This window comes from Leguminivora glycinivorella, chromosome 17 (genome assembly GCF_023078275.1).
Source record: "Leguminivora glycinivorella isolate SPB_JAAS2020 chromosome 17, LegGlyc_1.1, whole genome shotgun sequence".
In the NCBI taxonomy this organism is placed as follows: domain Eukaryota; kingdom Metazoa; phylum Arthropoda; class Insecta; order Lepidoptera; family Tortricidae; genus Leguminivora; species Leguminivora glycinivorella.
Genome location: NC_062987.1, coordinates 4,229,456 through 4,252,307, shown reverse-complemented (window position 1 = coordinate 4,252,307; position 22,852 = coordinate 4,229,456). Strand labels below are relative to the sequence as shown.

The 22,852-nt window shown below is 37.3% G+C and overlaps 1 protein-coding gene across 1 annotated transcript in view; it reads left to right on the top strand.

The window, feature by feature from the left end:
• LOC125235378 (actin-histidine N-methyltransferase) overlaps positions 1–20,253 on the top strand; it is a 49,927-nt gene extending 29,674 nt beyond the window's left edge. Inside the window, exons 5-9 of the mRNA XM_048141930.1 lie at positions 12,260–12,368; positions 12,691–12,818; positions 14,992–15,191; positions 17,215–17,392; positions 18,960–20,253. Coding sequence (XP_047997887.1) covers positions 12,260–12,368; positions 12,691–12,818; positions 14,992–15,191; positions 17,215–17,392; positions 18,960–19,056 — 712 coding nt within the window. The 3' untranslated portion in view covers positions 19,057–20,253. The remainder of the gene's footprint in view (positions 1–12,259; positions 12,369–12,690; positions 12,819–14,991; positions 15,192–17,214; positions 17,393–18,959) is intronic.
• The last annotated feature ends 2,599 nt before the right edge of the window (positions 20,254–22,852 follow it).

Genomic DNA, 22,852 nt, shown 5'->3' with positions numbered 1-22,852 from the left:
TAACATGTTGCTACCTACAAGTTAAGAGGGGGTCGTACGAAATCCTCGAAAAGAGCATTCGGCGTTTAACAAATGCTGCTCACATTTCTCAATAAAATGAAATAAAATAAATGTAGTTATTATCTTAAAGAGTGTGTCTACAACTTTTGACTATTCAGAATCTCTAATTATTAACGGTATAGTAAATAGACCCACGCAAAGTTGACCTAAAATGAGAAAAACGTATGTCGCCGTTTAGTAAACTTTGTTAAAAAAATTCAATACTTTAGTTATAAGGTTAAGTGATTCTAAAAGCCAGATAAATGGACTACAAGTTTTGAGGTTTTTTTATATTTTTCCTCTCAAAGGCAACAAAGAAATTTTACCTTAAATTTAAACTATCGTAAAATTTCCATACATTCGCCATTGCTGTCAGAATTCTCCTTTCGATTAGACGCCGTGAGCGGCTCATCGGAGGCAGACGTGTCGCCGGTCGCTCCGCGTTGACGTTTAAATTTGACAAATATTTTGACAGAAAATAGTGTACGTACACGAAAAACCATACCAGTGTAAAACTGTGCTAAAAATAAATAGGGTAAATCAATAATGTCAGGTAGAGATCCAATCTCATTTAAAGTTTAAAGGTGCATGGCTTGTGCATAAGAAAATATCTGATAGTCTTTAATACAACCCGCATATACGTAATGCACAGCACAGGCCTCTGAAGACCTGCAGGGCAATCATGGTCGCGCGATAAATGATAAAACATCGGACCGTCCCTATTGCACTTACAAATAGAGCGATAGGGCTGAATGTTTTATCATTTATCACGCGACCATAATTGTCTGCCTGGAGGTATCGGCCTTCACACACGACTTTGAATAATGTTTGCGGGGATAGGCAGGCTGACGATTTTTAATCTAAGTATAGAAAAGTAACGCAAAATGAAGTGCAAAGTAATTTGAAATACACCTAGATAAACAATCAACTGAGTAAGGAACGTTATCTACATATTTAGGTAAATTTAAGTCACATGAGACATGAACAGAGAAGGAAAGCTAGATGATGCGTATTTTTTCTCTGTCTTCTTGTATGCTACCTTTTTTACAGTTTTAATTTCTCAAAAGAGGTTAGTAGTTGACTACAAACTCAAAATAACACTTTTGAAAAAAATTAAGGATTATTGACCTTTCACAGTAAATTGAGGTAGTGTGAGTGAAGGGTGTTTGTGTGTGTAATGGGGTAATTTGACAGATTCTGAAAATTCTCCCTGCTCTACCCCCTCTTAATACTTTTGGGTCTTGCCTACGCAATCCTCATATTCCTCTTTTTTTTATTATTATTATAAATGGGCTTACTCTTGGCCACAGAGTAGCCGCAGGCAAAGACGTGGCCTACGATGGAGTGAGCTCGCCATTCCTCATAATTTGGCGCTTGTCCCGAGACTCCCGAGTTCATGTCTTGCCCCAGTATTTCTGGGCATTTTCGCGAGAATACTCACCAAAAATATTTTTTCTAAGACAGGCAAATTTTATGTTTTTCGTACTCAGAATCACGAGCCCTTTCGATCTAAGACAAAAAACAAGGGAAAAAAAAATGGTCCCAAAATTTTCTATTATTTTTCATACTTTCCAATTTGTAACCGCTGTACAAAGTGTTTGAAAATTGGTAACGAAGTGGAAAAATTAAATTTAGGACGCTTTTTTCTGCCTAGTAGGATCGAAAGGGCTCGTGATTCTGAGTAGGAAAAACATTAAATTTACCTATTTTAGAAAAAAAAGTTTTTGAATATTTTTTCGCGAAAATACCCTTCTCTCTTACCCTATCTTATCTTTTATTGGAAAGTTTAAGAGAGTGTGAGACGGCTATTTAACAATATCGCTTTCAGAAATACGAAACTTATGTATTGTATACCTACTAATGTTTGTAAAGTCAGTTCCGTAGGCTCCGAGCATTTGTTCTATTCAGTTATGACATCAAAAGAAGGTAAACACATGTGTCGTTGATTGTCAATTGTTTTTGTATTATGTCCCTATGTGTTGATGTGTTGGTTACATCACCTATTGTGTTGCATCCAACGTTACTTCTACTATTGCACCTGCCTATTTAGGTAATGGTGACAATTATATTGTGTAAGCATCACAATGAATAACATTCTGTATGTATAGCCTTATACTGATCGTAGCTCATCTGTGCATGGGCTTAACGAATGTCAACAGTAAACGTCAGATTTGGCTTTTTAGGTTATAAGAGTTTTTGTACGGATTTTGACTACTGATAGTAGATGATTAATGATTGTTGTCGCCGCGAGATGGCAGCACTGGTTGACGTCGGCTGACGTCATATCCGAGCAAGCAGAGCTGGGCCGACGGGTTCTCACGGAAGGAGAACACCGGCGCGCTTCACTTGGTACTGGACTTCGAGCGAGGACGTGTCTTAAATATTACTTGTATATTTCTTGATTGAAAGTGATTATATATATATTTTTTTTGTTTTTTTTTTCTTTATTATTACACATTTATATTCGTGCCTTTTCTTTAAATATGATTTGATTAATGTTATATTCCTGATTATTATTTTGACACTGTAATTGAAGCAATCAATGTAATAAAGCAAATGTAGCTGGAAGCAGTGGTTTAAATGATAAACGCCCATACCGGAGCTCGAGGGCCACGGACATGCCCTCACATGAAACTGGAAGCAATAGATTAAATGATGGAACCCTGTGACTGAGCTCTTGAGCCTTGGCTTGCTTGGCTCACAATTGTTCAATTATAGGTACCTATAATTGTTATTTTAGAGTCATTGCGCGCTTCGGCAAATGTTTTGCCTATTTGTTATGTCGAAATTAATGTTGACATAGTAATTTTATATAATTTGTATTATGATTTTTACGACCGTTAATTTGATAAAGACTCCTTCCAGTAGGGTCTCAACAAGATTTGCATCAAACCCAACAGACACTTCTTGGTTCTTCATGGGATAAAATAAATTCATAGTTGGAAGTACCGTTTGAATTTCAGTTCGGTAAAAGAAAACATCCCCTGAACTAGGATGGGAGGATTTGGAATTAGCCGCCCAGGATCGTGAAAAGTGTAAGATTCGTCTAAGAGCCCTATGCCCCTAGTGAGGGATAACAGGGTCACAGTACTACTGTCTCGCTGTCCCTGCCACACTAATCGTCAACCCAATTATGGCCATAGCCAACTATGAGAAATGTACAACTTTTTATACTGTTAAAGATGTTATCGAAACGCATCTATCGCCTTCTTCGGTCCACATTAGCATTTCGCCGTATCACACCGAGTTCAGCCGATGTGAAACGGAATGTGCGCACGCGCCGCCTGGCGCGCGGAATGCCGCGCATCGGCAAATCATTGTTATTGTCTACTGTAATTAAATCATCACACGCCAGGTACTTTGATTCGCTAGATGGATCTTAGGCAGCGATGACGTGAAGTTCAAAAAAATCGATCCAAACAAGAACTTGTACTATGAGTTTTTAACCCCCGACGCAAAAACGACGGGGTGTTATAAGTTTGACGTGTCTGGCTGTCTGTCTGTTTGTCTGTCTGTCTGTCTGTCTCTTTGTCTGTGTGTGTGTCTGTCTGTGGCATCGTAGCTCCCGAACGGATGAACCGATTTAGATTTAGTTTTTTTTTTTGTCTGAAAGCTGAGTTGGTCGGGACTGTTCTTAGCCATGCTTCATGAAAATCGGTCTACTATGTCGTGGTCAGGGGTATTTCAAAATTTTAATTTTGTGGCTAGGTTATTGACGTTTTAAAGTACGTAAACGTCTGTAAATGTGTGTAAATGTAAGTAACCGCTGGGGGCGCTGTTGACTACGCTAGTGACGTCTACGCTATCGACTAACATATTCTGAAACGCCAAAAACTGAAGTTTACTGTAGTTAGAGACTTAATAGCTTACATAGGTAAGTCTTCAGCTAGAAAACAAATATTTTTACGAACTCCTCGTTGGAAATCAAGTTTATACCCGCCTCGACGTAGCTTATGGATGCGAGCAACTCAAATATGTCGGTTGTGCTTTTGAAATTACGTGTCTAATGTGTCGCGGCAAAAAATTATAGGGGGGGGGTATTTTTTTTTACATTTTCCTTGAAAAAACGTTTTTTTTTTCACAACAAAAAAATACTTATAAAAAATAGTTTTGCTATGTACAGTTTAAGCTCTTTCTAACGATACCCCACTTGACCTAGTAACTTGACATTTATAGTTTGCCCCCTTTCATTTTGGCCATTTTTTGTTGTTAATATTAATAAATTTAAAAAAAATATTTTCAGATAGTAAAGGTTCACGTTCACGATGTTCATATATATTCCAAATTTCAAGTCGATAGCATAAGAAGTTCTCGAGATATTTAGAAATGTTACAGACAGACAGACAGACGGACAGAGCGTTGCCATAGGGGTCTTTTTGTACCTTTTTGATACGGAACACTAAAAAGAGTTCCTAACTTTCAAAACAAAGAGCTTTTTTTTTCATTTTGTGCTTCCAGAAATAACAGTACGTACCTATGTAATTGTGAATCGATTTATAATGTCTCAAATTATACTACGAGTTAAACTTTAAACCTCGTATTATAGAATAAGCAGTTAACATATTTATCTATTTTCTACGCTCCTTTTTTAATACTAAAAATCAATACACTAACAAGTGGGTACGGCTATAGCTAGGCTATAGTCTATAGGTAAGCATTAAATATTGTTGATACATTTCTCTGTTTTGTGTATTTCCTTATACCTACTTCTAAAGCAGGTTACACATAGAGCCTTTTTTCAGCCAGTTGCACATTCTACTGAATCGCGTAGCCAGTGTAGACGACCAAATGTAATAAATGCGTAGATGTGCTTCATGTGCTGATTGAACATTGCTAAAACCCTTAATAATACCTAAACACTAGGCTACAAACGGCAACCTCGCTAGAGCGGCTTAATTTTAGTTTGATTAAAGTCTCAAGGAAATTGTGACTTGTCAATATATTTTACCCATAACGGAACACAAATTGTAAACTTATAAATAAACAATACTTCCTATTCGCGACCTCAACGATTTCAATTTTCACGCCAACCTGCGTGCTGCCATTTCTCTCAAACTGGACACCTAGCCAGTCACAATCGATTAAGCGCCGTAAGTGTATCGTATAGATAGCTCTCTCTATCGCTCGCAGTGGCGCGACATTCGAGCGACAGAGCCAGTTGTGTTTCGTTCGTCCGCCACGTAGCGTGAACGATTGTCACTTCAGCTAGGCCGCCTGTTTTCTAGTAATATACCGCTAAATTATAGTTTACGTAATCATTCGAAATGGACTGCTTCTATTATTGGATAACAGATGTCTAATGGCAATTCATCAAATGGAATTATAGAGTTGTAAACTTGACAGTACAAACATAAATTGTATATTCTTACACTCGTTTACAACGCTTTGAAGATCGCAGTTATTTGCTACTTAGAGATTACGAATTTGGGCTCAATTTTTACAAGCTTTTATTCAACTTGCCTTGTTAGTATGTTAGTTTGGGTCACAACGTAGAAACTAAATTTGACCCACTTCCCGCCGATTTCCGATTGAGCTGAAAATTTGTACACATATGTAAATCACGTGGCAATGCAATATTATGGTATCATTAAGCTGATCTGATGATGGAGCAGAAACGGTCATAGGTACGTTGTTATGAAACGTCATATCCCCATCGAGTAAGGGGTTTTAGAAACGTCTCGGAGAGCAGTAGATTACTCGTGTATTTTTTTCGGTAATCAATTCAAATCAACCAATTCTAACTTCCAACCACATAAATTCTAGAAATAAAATAAGAAACAGCTGGTTAATACTCTTAAGGTAAGATAAATATGAGTTTACTGTCTACAAAGATGTTTACAATACTACATACAATATCTTGGATTCTTATATTTATTATCTTAGATTGCCAATTTCTGACGCTCGTATTTTTTCCTTCGCTCCAAAATCAACCCGAACCAAAACCAATCCGAATCCAATAAAATATTGACAGCATCATTCTTCGATTTCAACTCTAATAATTTGTATCTAAACAGAAGCAACACCTACATACTCGTATCTACTCAAGTAAAGAAATCGCTAAAACTTTATATATTGCTCGAGGTATAGCAATTAATTACGTAAGTAGTAAGTACACATAATTACCTTCATTCACCATTATCATTAATCAATCATTGTATTAATACATTATTATGAGTATTAAGTATATTTGCTTTTACAGAAGCGTAAACGAGATCAGATATGATGAATATAATGATAGTAATCTTGCATTTTTTGGCTACTTAATGATGGTACGAGTAAATGTTATGTTGGTAGCCCTTAAAAAACTACTACGCAAAAGTATTGAGTGATGTTACCAATACAAAATGTAAGTGCAGTTTTAGGACCAAGGCATATGATGCGATTACAAAGTATTGGGACGCTGGTTCAATTCTAGTTTTTGGCACTTGGGACCTTGCATTCCTGTTCCTCAACTAAATAATTTGTAGAGAAGAAATTAGCATTCAAAACATGTACTTATCATTTTCCAGTACAATTTATCTGTAACATGTCCTCAGACTTTTTCTCACGTCGCAATTCTGAAATTGTAATGAACCCATTACAATTTACATAATACAGATGTTAGATAGCAAACAAACTAATGAGGTGAGCCCACAGACACGTGTCGGGGATAGACGCCGAATGAACTCCAGTCGTATGACATTTTAGTGAGGTTTTGACATGAAATATTAAGATTCCAAAATAAAAGAAATCTCCATGTTTACTTCAAATACGTTTTATCTACCTAGAAACAAATCGAAGCATTGTTTGTAAGATAGCACAACTTTCTTTGTTAAAGGTTACTTAAAAGTGTTTGTTATATTTTACGATAATAACTTTTATATCGAAAGCAAAACCAACAGGAAGTGGTATGATGTAAGTTGTGTTTTGTGTTCCACTGAAACAATCGATATAATCGTTTCTATCTATTTCTAAAAATATGTTTCACAATAAATTCGTAAGTTTTTCAAATCGAGGGTTATGTGACTCAAAGGCGTATCGTAACTACGTGACATCGTATGAGTCAACCTCGTATCAGACTATCTGCATATCAAAAGGGAATATTATTCGAGATAGAAATTATATTGTATTTATTCGTCGTCTTTACAGAATAATATCATTGCCGCTTACGTGTTACTAGCGTTTGAGTGATCTTACATACGAGTATGTCTGTGGTCAGGTCATTGTAGGCGCCTTCACACGCGTACCCTAGCTCTTACTTTCAGTTCGTATCGTTTATTGAGAGATCTGCGTGAGATGCAAAAAGCTTGTTACGTGCAATGTGGCGCATCTGCTAGTAATGGTTATACAATCTGTGGTAGTGCTAAATAATCGTGAGCGAAGCACATTTTTATGCATATATTGGTTGATTTATGCTAGTAGAAATTTACGTAAAAGCTGTGCCGTGCGGCGTGTTGGTATTAATTATTTGTATTGAGATCAAATAGTATTCCTGAGAAGAAAATTTCTTAATTCGAGTCGCATAAGTAATTATGAAAATCAAATATATTGTAGAAGTAGTATAAGTATCTGATTTTAATATTTATTTTTGGTTTCATTCGCACTGAGCGCAAGGATTTTCATCAAGGTTTTGAAAATGCTGAAAGAGTTTCTAATGTAACTTTTTCACGTGAAAATTCGTTACTCCTAATTATAACAATAAAATATCTGTCTTATTATCTACCTGCTTTCATATATTCTGCTCCAAATTCGACCACGCGCACAAATTCTTCAGCCACATTTCAATACAGAAATATGAAAAGTGTTTTATTTACGCGCTTTTTATCTTTGGTTTTCATATTCCTATTGTCATTCGCAATACAGGAAGAAGTCAGCAATCATTCCATCTGTCATTAACCGTTTAAGTATTGTCGGTGGATTTATGCAAGAAATACTTATGCAACTAGGTATTCTCTGTAATTTACTTTCATATTTCTTAGGTCTTGCGTTTGGCTAAACCACAGAATATTTTACCAGCAATCTCAATATTATGCGCGGTTACGAAGTGCTGAGTTTAATATATACCCTCGTATATAACATCGGGTGTTCTAGAATTTATTACTAAATAATGTTGGAGCGGTTCACTATTGTCTTGCAGAAACTTTTTTCGCATATATTTCATTCGTATAAGTTCTTGGCAGAGACTCCTCACCTCACGCAGAATATGCTGTAGCATAAATCATTTCGCAGATTTTTATAATACTGAAGCGTATGTTGTCATAATGTTCATGAGCACAATAGCCTTCTAGTCGAATAGTACTTTCACCAATCATTCTCGATAGATGTAATGGATCAAAATGGATCTAACGAAACTTATTTTTCTTCATACAGATAATATTTTGTGCGTTCGACTTCGACAACTAAAAAAGTTTAGTAGTGGACACCCTGCTATCGTATAGTGTAAATTGTGTTTAGGCCCTTACTTAGAGCCGGGTGAATTCATCCTTCAATCCTTTAATACATCCTTTTTGCGAACTCAGAGCTCCGTTTTTCTACGATTTATTACTAATTATCTGTGTAAATTATCATTCATTACGTCTAAGTATTTCGTAACTTTTACCATCTTGAAGTGAAATATTCGTACATATCCGCTGTTATGAAATGCTCGTCCGTAAAGTGACATCAAAACTTGTTTGGTTTAGAACTATCATTTACACATGTCTAACATTACATCATGTTACGTATTCTTGGTGTTAATTATACTTTAATGAGCTTTACTATTAATTTAGATAAAAATCACATTAAATGTACAAAAATACGATGATCTCACGGGAGCGTAATAATTAATACAACAATAGACGGGACGTCAACGGACGACTTCCTACAGACTCCGCAATGTGGAAGCGGTTTTGAAGACTCACCGCAGTGATTTCCAAAATATTAAAGGCACATATTACGCGGAGTGTCCTACCATTCTTAGTTACAAAGCACCACCATTTTTACCAATGGAACTATATTTTTATTATATATTTCGATACATTATTTATAATATATTTCGAGAGTACTCTGACAGACAGAGACGCCAGTAAAGCTTTAAGCTATAAAAATACTTCAACCTCTTTAGTATTTCCACTTACAGTATCCATTAAAATCGTTGTTCTACTTATTGCCATTTTTTTTAAATACATGTGTAATAGGAGGAAATCAAAATCAATAGGACTACACTATTTTTAAATATAAATACCATTAGAAAATACAATCCCCCTTAAGACACCTCCTACCTATATGGAGCAGCAATATGACAACTTTCCATCTAATAAGTAAAGTGATCTTCAAACGGGTGTCAAAACAAAAGTGAATATTTACGTAATTGGACGAAAAGTAAAAGCTTGCCTTTAATGCCTATTGTTTGACGCAGCTTTACTGAGATGAGAAAGATGACTTGTCCCTGCTTTCCCCTCGTAATGCATGGAGATACTAATGCAAGAAAAGTTTTTTACTAATGCAAACGAAGTAACCGTGATCACGATATTCACGATGATGCATGTAATGCGTCGAGCTTTCGGTACTCTTCGCTACGTATCCTTGCATATAATTATCTGATGAAAATGCAACCTTATTCAAAATCGTGATAAACTAAATCAAGGCGCCAGTCCAATGATCGCAACCTTCCCCTAAAACTGTAAAAAAAATAGTGCTTGGAGTCCCTCCGCGCGGTAGAAGTGAAACTTCGCAATGTGAAAATTAAAATAGGAAGGGGTATTTCAAAATTCGAGTTGGCAACACTGAGCGTTTAACGCAGTCAGATTTTTTATCGGTATATCGGGGCATTAATAATAACCTCAAAATTAAAATTTTGGAAAAACCCCCGACCGCAACATAGTTGACGATTTTCATGAGACATGGCTAAGAACACTCCCGACTAAGTCAGCTTTCAGACAAAGAAAACTAAATCTAAATCGGTTCATCCGTTCGGGAGCTATGATGCCACAGACAGACACACACACAGACAAACAGACAGACAAACACACACACAGCCAGACAGACACACACACAGCCAGACACGTCAAACTTATAACATCCCATCGTTTTTGCGTCGGGGGTTAAAAACAAAAGCTAGGTACGGAGCGTTAACGATTGGTATCTTGTCTACTCCGCCAGATTTGTGATCATAGATTGTGAAATCAACATGGTTTGTTGAATCGAATATCGAATAGCATTATGAGAATTTTCACTTGTTTAATTTTTTACTGTTTGTAGTGAGAATATGAGATTTTCCAATGTGTTTATAAAGTAGTGTTAAAATAATATTGATAATATTTAATTTTTTGCTCTTGACAATAGCTGTGGCAAAATTGTGAATAAAAGGCACTGCACAGTCAGCATCGATAGTAGCGGATATTTATGCCATACTTACATATACATCTGTATGTTTATATATCTAAAGTTCGCATTCAAAATTATCTGTCAGTAGCTTTTGCCCGCGGCTTCGCTCGCGTTAGAAAGAGACAAAAGGTAGCCTATGTCACTTTCCATCCCTTTAACTATATCCACTTAAAAATCACGTCAATTCGTCGCTCAGTTTTGCCGTAAAAGACGGACAAACAAACAGACACACACACTTTCCCATTTATAATATTATTATGGATTTTAAATTGTTCAACGAGTATAGCTAACATAGGGACTTTTCACATTTCAAAGTTTTTAGATAATGCTTAGGTAGATACTTTTGATGCATTCTCTTATTCGCTCGCTCTCTATTGGTGTTGACTGTACTAGTACGCGGAAACCAACGTACAGTCAGCAGCAGAAGTTGCGTAGCGGGCAAGGTGTTCACAATGAACTTGACACGATCTTATTTTTAAGACAATAAGAGCGTGTTAGGATCATTGTGAACACCTTGCCCGCTACGGAACTTCTGCTGCTGACTGTACTCGTTCAAATTGACAGAATGTTTGTAGGTACGCGCCAAAGATTTTAAGTCATATAATTTCGACTGAACGTTCTCTTATTTAGGACCCATTTAGACGGTACGTGAACTCGCATACGAGTTTTATTACATTGCGGTATTTGATGGCTGTGCAAAATTGTATGTAACCTAAACAGCCCGCAATGTAACTAAAATCCAATGCGAGTCCGCACGCCGTCTAAATCAGGCCTTACCTTATGTTCCTTGGATTCTCAGCACCCGCGCCACATAAACTGCACGCTTAGCTCGCCATGTGCACAGCGATGTTATTTACGCCATTGCTAGATGTGCTGACACCATTTTTGGGTGTGCCAAGTCCTTGCGAAGTAATATATAAGTCAATGTCACCTACTCGTATTGATGAATGACCACGGCTCAACTGTGCGATGTTGCGTGATCCGTTCGTATTCTAGATCAATCGCTTCCTATATATGGCAACATTTATCTCTTCTCGCTAAAAACCGTTGCTAATAGGATATTAAAGAATGTTCTGTTTCTTATAACTGCCGAAGTTACTTTGTAATAGGAGTGGTAGGTACAAAAATGCAGGTCTGTTAATTCGATACCTACAAAGTACAAAATTGAACCTTTGTCTATTTTTAAGTACTTAAATTAGGTAATTACTTTTTTCATAATGATGAATTTTGATGAATAAAAATTTCATGAATGATGATGAAATGTTTTTATACTAAAACACAATAATAATTAATTGGCAATGTTTATGTCTGTTTATGTCCCTACATACAATACACTGATTTCAAAAAAGTCGAGTAGGTACCTCACCAATCAGGCATACAATGCAAGTTGTTCCTTAGTAATTATAAATAATTGGTATGTATTGAAAATACATAATATTATTATTGAACTAGCCAAAACCACCATTCATGGCTTGGCCACTGTAAACCTTTGACCGCAAAAGGCGGTAGCAGATGTACACGGCTGCTATATTATAAGGTAAGGTACAGCGGGACAAATCCCGACTGAGGGGCAAATGTAACTGATCCATTTTTCCGCGTTTTACAATGTTGCATTATTTAATATAGTGTCCACCGGTTATGTCTGGTAGGCGTGTTCAGTGGATACATGTAGAACTTAACATCATAGTGTAATAATGGAAAAAATGAATCAGTTACAATTGCCCCCCAGTCGAGATTTGTCCCGCTGTACCTTATCAACATTCTTCGTTATTTTATTACAACGTTTTCCGAAATTCTTCGATGACTACTCGCTACTTTCGAAAATGAATTTTACTTTTTAACATAATGTTTTTATCGGGATTCTAATTGTTGACAGATGGGCAGTATCCACGGTGATGACTCGTCAGAACAACTTGGAGCAGTCGAGCACAGACACGACAGCCTTCATACCGCTATGGGACATGTGCAACCACGAGCACGGCAAGGTACGTACATGAAATATCAAAGGGCCATAAATGTTCTTTAAAATGCCGTACGGCACACCTGCAGTGAGGTAATTAATAACTCAATACTGTCTTCGGTCGTCTTTTGATTTAACGCAACTCGTTTCGAATTTCCTTTTTTCCGCACTTGTGTCGTATTGTGTATATTTCTAAATCAACATCACCAGTAGTGATATTTTCGTGCTTTAAGTTAATTTCATTCCTCCTACTTTGAAATTACCGACAGAGTTTAAGCAAAATTCAAATGATAAATTGCTAGTATAATAATATTCCTTTATCAAAACATTAAAGTATGTGATTCCAGATAACAACAGATTTCAACAAGGAGCTAACCCGCGGCGAATGCTACGCGTTGCGGGACTTCAAATCTGGGGAACAGATCTTCATCTTCTACGGAGCCAGGCCTAACTCTGACCTCTTTCTACATAACGGGTAACTATTTTAATTTCTTACATACATATATATAGCGATGTATATCCCTATTGTCAAAAATGCCCATTTTTACTCCCTGTATGTTTTTTCCGAAATCAGGTGCCGTAAACGAATGGCATTTCTGCGACGCGACACGAAAACGAAACGCCGCGACAGGTGGTCTGGCTCTGTCTGTCTGGCTCAAGAGCGATGGAGATAGATATCTACGAACGTTTCGTTTCATGAGCGTTTGTGCCATTCGGCTACGTACCCTGTAAACGCAAATCTTCATTGATTTGAAATTGAGGGAAGGTTTTCGCGTAGAAGGGAGCTCTCAGTGACCCACTATCAAAATGCAGCCTGTAGAATATGACCGTAAGGTTCAATTCATGTGCTACAGTTTAAATCTTGTTATACTTTAAATTCTCCTAAGAAACATAAAAACTCAGAATGCGCAATAACTAGATACGTATGCATACTTACCTAGCTACATTGCACCTACGTGGTTTAGTGGAATAAGTCATAAAACTGATGATTTGTTGCCATAATCCCACGTTTGTAGCCAATTATATTTAGAAAGTCTAGTGTAAAGGAGTGCAATGTTCTCTCCAATTTGTTTTAACAAGGACGATGGTTTGTTTACTGTTTTTTGCTTTATTATTGATATTGAGACATGTCGTTACACTCATTATGAGGTATATTTTTTCTTCTTTATCGCACTTTCTCATAAAGTGTCATAAAAATTCGCAATACGTTAAACATGTATTACGTTTCTATAAGGCAGTAAAAATACGATTATGGTGATCGTATTGCTTCATACGGATGTCGCGAAGTTAATGACTTAACATGAAGTTATTAACATGTATAGCCACTTAATACATTTCTTAAGTGTTGTTTTAGGTCGTATTTTTTATGGGTTGGTGTTAATGAATTATATTTTTCTGTCTACATACCTATATACTATCTAGAATTTGATATCAAAATTCAAGTACTAATGTAGAAAATTAGCAATAAGAAAATAAGTGTTAATGTATTTCTAAGACATATAAATACAACAAAATCTATCTTCAAATGATAACGAACAATAGTCAATAGTCAAATATTCTTTATTCAAATAGGCTTACAATAAGCACTTTTAAATTGTCAACTATGTACAATATTCATCTTATTCTAAATATCAGAGCAATTTATTGGTGCAATAAACAATATTGTTTTAAAACTACATTGACTGACACGTCGGCTAGGCACCCAGAAAACTCAATCAGTACTTAATGTATAAGTAAGCAACATTGTTCTACTGAACTGTAATAAGTACTTACAAGGAACGACACTGACGTAATGCTTTCTTGCGCCCGCGTCACTGTCTCAGCATCGATTACACGTTACGTACGTAATACGTACCTATGTACTTTACCACAGTATAATAAAGAGTACTATCGTACAGTATAGCCACTCCCGCTCCCCGCTGAAAGTGCCTACCATCCCCTCTCGGTTACCTCACAGTTACCGCCTGTCAAAAACGCGAACAGTCGACCTTTCATATCTCACTCACACAAGCATAGTACGCGTTCACCTACATGAGCTTAGAATGTGTGCTAGGAACGCGCCTCTTTCATATATTTGAACGCCAGTGTCCGAGATGTGACTTTACTGTGCCTATTCTCTTTCTGTTGCCTGAGCTAAATATAACAGACATTTATAACGCCCATGTTATACCCATTTAAAAAATACATGGCCCAAAAATCCTACCTTTAGGGTAAGGTCAATACGGGTAAGTGTGTCATAAGGGAAGTGTGTATGGCCTTCACATTTTCCTTTTTTACTCATAGTCCCATGTGGTTTTTGCAACTTGCTACTCACGGTTAGTGGTAAACGTACCTATGAATTGTCAATAAACACTTATCATTGGTTTAAATAGGCAAAATGTGAAAGCCAGACACACTTGAGTCGTCGGCAACCCGAACCCTCCTTGGAACTTGTGCACTCCTTTTTGCTGTGTACAAACTTAACACAGCAAAAAGGAGTGGCACGCGTTGCGCTCTTTGAGTTGCAGGCCTCCATAGGTTACGGTGACCGCTTTCCATCAGGCGGACCGTATGCTTGTTTGCCACCGACGTAGTATAAAAAAAAACTTCTCCTTATTACACACTTACCCGTATTGATCTAAATATAAATATTTATTTTTGTATTCCAGTTTCGTGTACACAGACAACCAACACGACAGCCTATCTCTCTCGCTCGGTGTAAGCTCAAGCGATCCCCGCCGGGACACCAGAGTAGCCCTACTGACCAGATTGGGATTAGGTGGCGTCACACATTATAACTTGTATCGGGGAGACAGCCCATTAAGTGCAGAATTGCTGGCGTTCATTAGGATATTCAATATGAATCAAGGTAAAGTATGTTTCGAAATGTAATGTTTATGTCCCACTGAAATGTCTCGGGCAATTGTTAAAAGCAATCCAAGTCGTCCCGCCATCGCCGGCGGGGTCTGCCGGATCCTCGCGTTAGGCCGGGTTGCCATTCTGTGGCAATCTTAGCCCACAGCTCACTCGGCATGCGGCAGACGTGTCCAGCCCAGTCCCACTTTAACTTGGCCGCTTTCCGAGCCACATCGACAATTTTTGTCTTGGAGCGCAGCGCAGTGTTCCGGATACGATCCATTAATTTTACGCCTAATATGCTGCGCTCCATAGCTCGCTGGCAAACCCCGAGTTTGGACCTCTGAGACGCTGTTAAAGACCAAGTTTGTGCACCGTAGGTGAGAATTGGAAGTATGCACATGTCCATGAGTCTCCGCTTGAGTGACAATGGGAGATCACCTTTCATCAGATGTTTCATGGACCAATAGCTCCTCCAGGCGTTTCCAGTCCGTCGTTCGACTTCCTTCTCTTGTCGCGCCTGGAAGGAAACTAGTTGGCCCAAGTAAATGTACTCCTGGACATGTACAACAGATTCACCGTTTATCTGAATCCTACACGAAATATTTATTTTTTCCAAGTAGGCATATTACATTGCGCATATGAACGTCAAATAAAGCTACGCCGGCTCTAACCCTACGCCTCAGCCTCGAGAAGATTTCTGTCCCAGTTGGAGGGGGGTATCCACTATGGGACCGGCAAGAAACTCGGCGGGCCACTTCTTTTCAAAACATGACATCTTATAATTAACATGCATTAAAAAACAAGATACAATTTAAGATGCAAAAGTATTCATCAAAAAATATGAACAAACTAGGTACTCTATGGAAATTAATTTCAATAAATTATACAAAGCTACTATGATGTCAAAGTACATCTAAAAAAAAAAAGAAAAATTATACATGATGAAGAAAGAAAAAAAAATAGGAACTGATACAAATTAAACATAACTAAAATAACTTTAGAGTTGTAAAAGACTCTTGATGTCTCAACTAAAGAAAAAAATATATAAAATTGATGTATATGGTCTCCAAGAGTCAGAAAGAAAATAAACAAACAAAGACCGAACAGAGTGCCTCAATGTAATCTTACTCAAAATTAATGTTACAATACAGTAAAAGTAAAAAAAGTAAAAATATTTATTTACCGAAATGAATCAATTTACAGTAACAGTTGGCAGTGACTCCCACACTAGGCTGAGCCTGTATCGTGGAAGTCGTTAACATTTATGTTATTTCCAAAGACATACTTAGCGGCATATAATAGTATAGTTTCGTGTAGATAACCAGACACCTTTAGCCCTTGGTGTAAGCTCAAGCTGTTCTCATCGGTACGCCAGAGCTAGTAGCCCTGCTGAACAGATTGGGACTAAAATGTTTCACCCACTAGATATACCTTGTATCGGGAAGAGAGCCCTATAAGTTCAGAGTTGCATGCTTTAATTTATTTTCTAGGCTTTCGGTATTAAAATTATCAACATTGTTATTTCATTTTATGTACGCCGGATGTAACATAATTATATAAATAAATATTATAGAACGTTAAAGTGCCACGATAAGCTCAAGAAGGCTTGCGTTGTGGATACAGACAACGATATAATATAGTGTGCAAATACTTATATACATAGAAAACATTCGTGACTCGGGAACAAATATCTGCGCCAAAGAGGATCGAGTATTATAAAGAGTTACTGTCGAAGTAAAATGTGTAATCACATCACAGTGCATAGACTGCCATCTCTTGACACAGGCTTGAAACTTTTGAACCTCAGTTTTGACAATTTGGCCCATATTCTTAGCTTGATATGTTTTAAAATGTCAAATATTAATAATAGCGCCATCTACCTGAGCGTACCTTTTTCTGTATGGTACTGAGGTACGTTTTTTTCTTAGACTTTATCTGTCTATACGGAGTTATATTATGTCTTTGATCTGCGCTCATCACATAAGTAAATCCCATGGTTCGCCAGTAACATCGTTTGTGTTTTTCTATTTCAGATGAACTAACGAAATGGTCGAGCCACGGTCTCCCGGGCGACCTAGTCTCCACAGAAGCGACCAGTTTAGAGTCGGTGGGCGCCGAACTCGACCGGCGCGCCTACACGTACCTCCTCACCCGCTGCGGACTCATCAAGGCCATGTACAAGACTAAAGACACCACCGATAACACACATACGTATGTATTTTACAAGAAATCTACTCGTAACAAAAGATATAGACATAGCGAGTTAGCGACTTAGACTCCACAGAAGCGACCAGTTTAGAAGCAGTGGGCGCCGAGCTCGACCGGGCTATTTTACCAAGTAATCTGATTTAGGGCTGATTGCATCAAACCATCTGTCACCGTTAAAGCGTTCGTTGAATTTTATCGTATGGGAAGTTCCATAGACGTCTGCTGCGTGACGATGATGTGTCTGTCAAATGTGGTTGATGCAACTGGCCCTTAAATGGTCTAACTCATCTCGTTAACCTTTAGAAGTATTAATTGATTTCGTGACTCCACAGTCAAACTTACCGGAGTTTTATGGAGCACTGTATATTTACACTATATGTTACCGTTGATTACCAGTGCAATCAGTTGAGAAGTGTCTTTTCAAAAGGACTTATTTCTATAAGTCAACAGAGGTTATTTTTATCTATGTCTTCCTAGAGAAATAAACCTTGTAGACTCTCAGTTAACGTAGGGCAGCTTGTGGCGAGCTGTTGGGGAACAGCGACCCCACGTACCCGAGTGCTCCTTGGGAGTTCTGTTACCCGTAAGGCGGGTGGGTGGGACAGGACTCTCTATAGGTACCTCTGGCTTGCCTTGGCTGGCCGTCCAGAGTGGAGTCGTTAGGGCCATACGCTCCAGGGGTGGAAGTCAAAATTTTCATAAGACGCAAGTTGGCACAATGGCTTAACAGCCACTGGGCAGGAAGCGGTGTACGCCTACCCTTGAGTTCTCACACTGGTGTTGCCCTTGAGCCATCTTGGATGTCGCTTTTTGTGGGGGCCCATCTTGTGGGGACGAGTCACCGTCTGCCGGAAATAAAATTGGATACCGTTTTATTAGGCAGGCGTCCGGTTTCCAGTATTTAGTTCACCTCATTCATCCAATAGCCCAGTTCATTTTAGATTCCATTCAAATAGTCCTTACACCCTGGTGGGCTGCCTCTGCGTGTGTCCCATGACACGGGCGAGGGCTGTATACATCCGGTGTACCCCTTACATTTCATTAAAGTGTCATAAGGGCCACTATGCGTTGGCCTCGGCTCTGCGCACGCCTCCCAAAGGTCCGGAACACCATTGTTCCGTAATGGGAAAGACATACAAATAAATAAACCATAGCGACCTGTTATAGAATCCAAACTAGCTCAGAGGCGGTGGATACAGCACTCGACAGCGTTTATTTAATCGTTGCTTGGTAACCTAGTGTACACCGAAACGATCAAGATGCCACGAATACAAGACAGCGAAAGCTTTTCGCATACTAGTCACGTAATAGTTCTGTTTATCTGAAGGCTGTCCGCAACTATTATTAAATATATTTAGCTATTTTTAAGGAACTCCTCGTCCTTAATCTCCGTCCACCTCCGTCCTTACGTCGTCTAGGCTTTTTGTCTATCTTATGAGAGCCAGGGACACTTTGCAATTAATTAAGAATTTTCCGTCATAGAAAACAGACTAGTAAATTTTATATGAAAATGTATTCCCAAGCTACCAAATCTTCTCGAAAAGCCTAACCAAGATCTTCTAATTTGCAGGAAAAACATCAAACTGCTGAAACAGTGCGAAGTACAAATCCTCGACGGTGCCATAAAGTACTTGGAAGCCGAACTGCAGAAGTTACCCGCCAACTGAGACCGGTATATATCGACGATGTTTTTAAGGTACCTCACGTGCAATCCTTATTTTTAATTGTTTATTTATGACGAGACAAGTAAACAGTAAATACTGATAATTTTGCCTCGTCACAAAATATTTTGCGGCCATTGTTTAAGAGAATTCCTAAACAAAGGTCGCAAAATAGTACATTACGATACAAGTGCATGCAAAAAGAGGAAATTTGAAACAAGTGAGTTACGAATTTCCTCTTCGCAGGTATATCTTACGACGTTTTTCAGTACATACCTATGACCCTTTGAAGTTTCGGCATAGGCACATAATGAACCACTTCTCGCACTAGTGCGATAAAGTAACACCATATGTACAGAGTGGCAACATTGTAGTGTCATCCCTTTCAAATCAATATGTGTGAGAAAACGGGACGACACTACGATGTTGCCACTTTTTAATTTCTACTCTTTCTGATCAGACTGTACTGAATAAGTATTTTACACTGAATAGCGGCGTTTAACAAATAGAGATACTAAAATATAAACAGGGGCATGTGTGTAATCGATGACTCTAAAAATTATTACTGTCTTTGTTATTTACTTCTTTCTACCTGTGTCCACTAAACTATGGAAGGTATTTTAAAAACATCGCTGATATTAATAGAATAATCCAACGAAATTCCACGATCACACAAACTATACTGTATGTTTAAAAAATATGATATTGTAATAATTAGTAATCTTCATATCTGTGGTTGGTGGAGGAAAGTGTGCCTCTTGTATTGAAAGTGGATTCACTTATCTCGCTTGATTTAGTTAATACAATAGCCAAATATTATAATATGCTGTATATGTTATGCTTTAACATGTTGGCTGTCCACAATACTTATTAATACAATATTTATACCGCGTAATGGACCATATATATACATAAGTACTGTTAACTATACCTAGTTAAATAATGTATTCTGGCATAATAGTACTGTCCTGAAAGCACATTGATGAAATGTGCATAATGGTTTTTGTCCTGTGTAATTGCAAACACAGTAGTAATCATCTAATAATACATAAATTCTATGAACAAATGATTAATAGTTATATGTTTTACAAGGGGGCAAAGTTGTTGTTTAACCGCACGTGCCAATATTGATACCCGAGCAAGCGAAAGATTCCAATATTGAATAGAACGTAGCGAGTGGTTCAAAAACTGGAATCTTGAGCGTTGCGAGGATTTCAAGGCACGAAGGTTAAACAAACTTTGCCACCGAGTGAAACACAAAATTTTTCACCACACCAACACGAACAAAATACTAACTATAAAACATCAAATTAAATCAAATCTATCAATTTATTCAATATTTATGATTCAAAATCATCATTAATAGGTAAATTCTACCAGCCATCTTAAGACAAGTTAAAATTTGTATGAAATTACTTTGCACTCTTGTGGATAAAATGCAATTTTGCTATCTATTTTCGAATAGCAAAGTAAGCCTTTAACAGTATTTTAACACTTTAAATGTATTTATAAGAGTATTATTTTGTGCAACGAATAAACTCTTACACGGTATTTTGCCTATACATGTAAATGATGAAGATGAATTTCTTTGAAGGACGAGCATTTTCAAAGAGAGAGGTACATATATGAACATCTGACTATATGTATATTTAAAACCTTTGATTTTGCATTGATTGCGTCACGCGTACGGTTAGATATTATTCGTACCGTGTAAGGGAATCTAATTGTGATTTCTCATTTGTGTGCATTTTCTACTTGTTTTTGTTATGAATCATGACATGTACTTATAATCGTATTTTATTATACTTTGCGTTGTTGAAATGTTGTTTTATTATACTAATGATACGTAAACCTATACTTGTTATGTCAAGGTTAGGCCATGGAAATAAAATACGTCAGATAAGGTTTTATTTTTTATTTTGATTTCACAATAGGCAGTTTCCAAAATACAAAATTTGTAAAGATATTCTAAAAATATAACCTAAAGTAATATTTACAAAGTTGTACGTTCTTATAAATCTAGCTTACAATAAATTATATTTAAATACTAATAAATAATATCTAGAGTTCTATGTATAATTTATTAATTATAAATGTACTCATACTTATTCGAATAGGTTTTGTATCGTTTTATCACAACTTTACTGAGAGAATTCTGGTTTAAACTTACCTTACAAATAGAAAGACAAACAGAAGGAGTTATATTTTAAATAAAAAATATAAATCCTCTCAATTTGTCAATGTTTTACATTATTAAACTTTAAATAAAATATGTGAGTGGACTTATCCTAAGTATATTTTAAACTATAATGTAAGATAATATTTTAAAACCTTTTGACAACAACAATGAACGCCCATATAACACAGATAAAGCGTCTCACAAACTGCGCAACTTCGGTAAAAAAATCTGTATCTGAGAGCATAATATATCTTGCAATATGGCGCTATACCTATATCATTCAATTCACAAACATACACAGCGCAGATAATTTATATTTTAGCGTAAAATACCTGTCGACAGATGATGAGGATTTTACCTGCGTATATAATGCGGTAAAACACTTGTAACTCTAAATTATACATGAAAAAACAAGCCCTTTTAATTTGTAACGAATATGTTACCGTTTCTACAAGTGTATGATGGTTCAAATAGATAATTAAGTTTTGGCACGCAGACAAAATATTATAGTGTCTGCGTGATGTACGAGTCTTAACTATGACATACTAGCATTTGCCCGCGGCTTCGCTCGCGTTAGAAAGAAACAAAAAGTAGCCTATGTAACTCTCCATCCCTTCAACTATGAGCCCATTTAGACGGTACGAGTACTCGCATACGAGTTTTATTACATTGCAGTATTTGATGGCGGTGAAAAATCGTATGTAACCTCAACAGCCCGCAATGTAACTAAAATCGCATGCGAGTTCGCACGCCGTCTAAATCAGGCCTATCTCCACTTAAAAAAATGACGACAATTCGTCGCTACGTTTTGCCGTGAAGGAAGGACAAACAAACAGACACACACACTTTCCCATTTATTAATATTAGCATGGACAATGTATTCTTCTACTACTATATTTTGAACTATACTTGAACTATATTTTGAACTTCACAATTAACTAATCTAGCCTATATACTAAAACATTCTTTGTATCCGTACAAAAATGAGATACTGCAGTGAACCGGGGTTTTCGCCTTAGCGAACAATCGAACTTAGCAGCATGGCGATTGGCGAGGCACACTTATTTTTTTTGGAAACAGACAATAACTATAGAACAACAAGTGCGGTGATATACACGCATCAGCTATCAGCTGCTAGTGTATCAAATAATATAATAATATAATATAATAAATGTATAAAAAGTGACACTGTATGCAGCATAAAGGACCATATAACACCAGACTACATTGCGCGATGAAGTCGGTAAGGGTCACTTTCACCACAAAAAATGGGAGGGTTAACCCACCATTTTATATGGAATTTGACAGTTGACAGCCCACTAACCTTAGTTAAGCGGGTGGTGCAAGTGGCCCAAGTGACAGTGTAGTGTCGGTTAATTACCCTAAATATTACTAACCTGACAGCTAGCATGAGGTTCTTTCTCACACGCGAGTCCATACTTAAAGTCGCGTTGCGACGTATAAAGTCGCAAAGGAAATTAAGGCACTGGTCTCACCGCCAGCTAGTAAGCTATGAGCTATCGGCTATAAAAACGAACAAAAAATAAGCACTCCCGTGCAAATAAAAGAGACACGGCGATATTGATAGCTCACCGCTGGGCGAGTAACTAGAAACATCGCCGT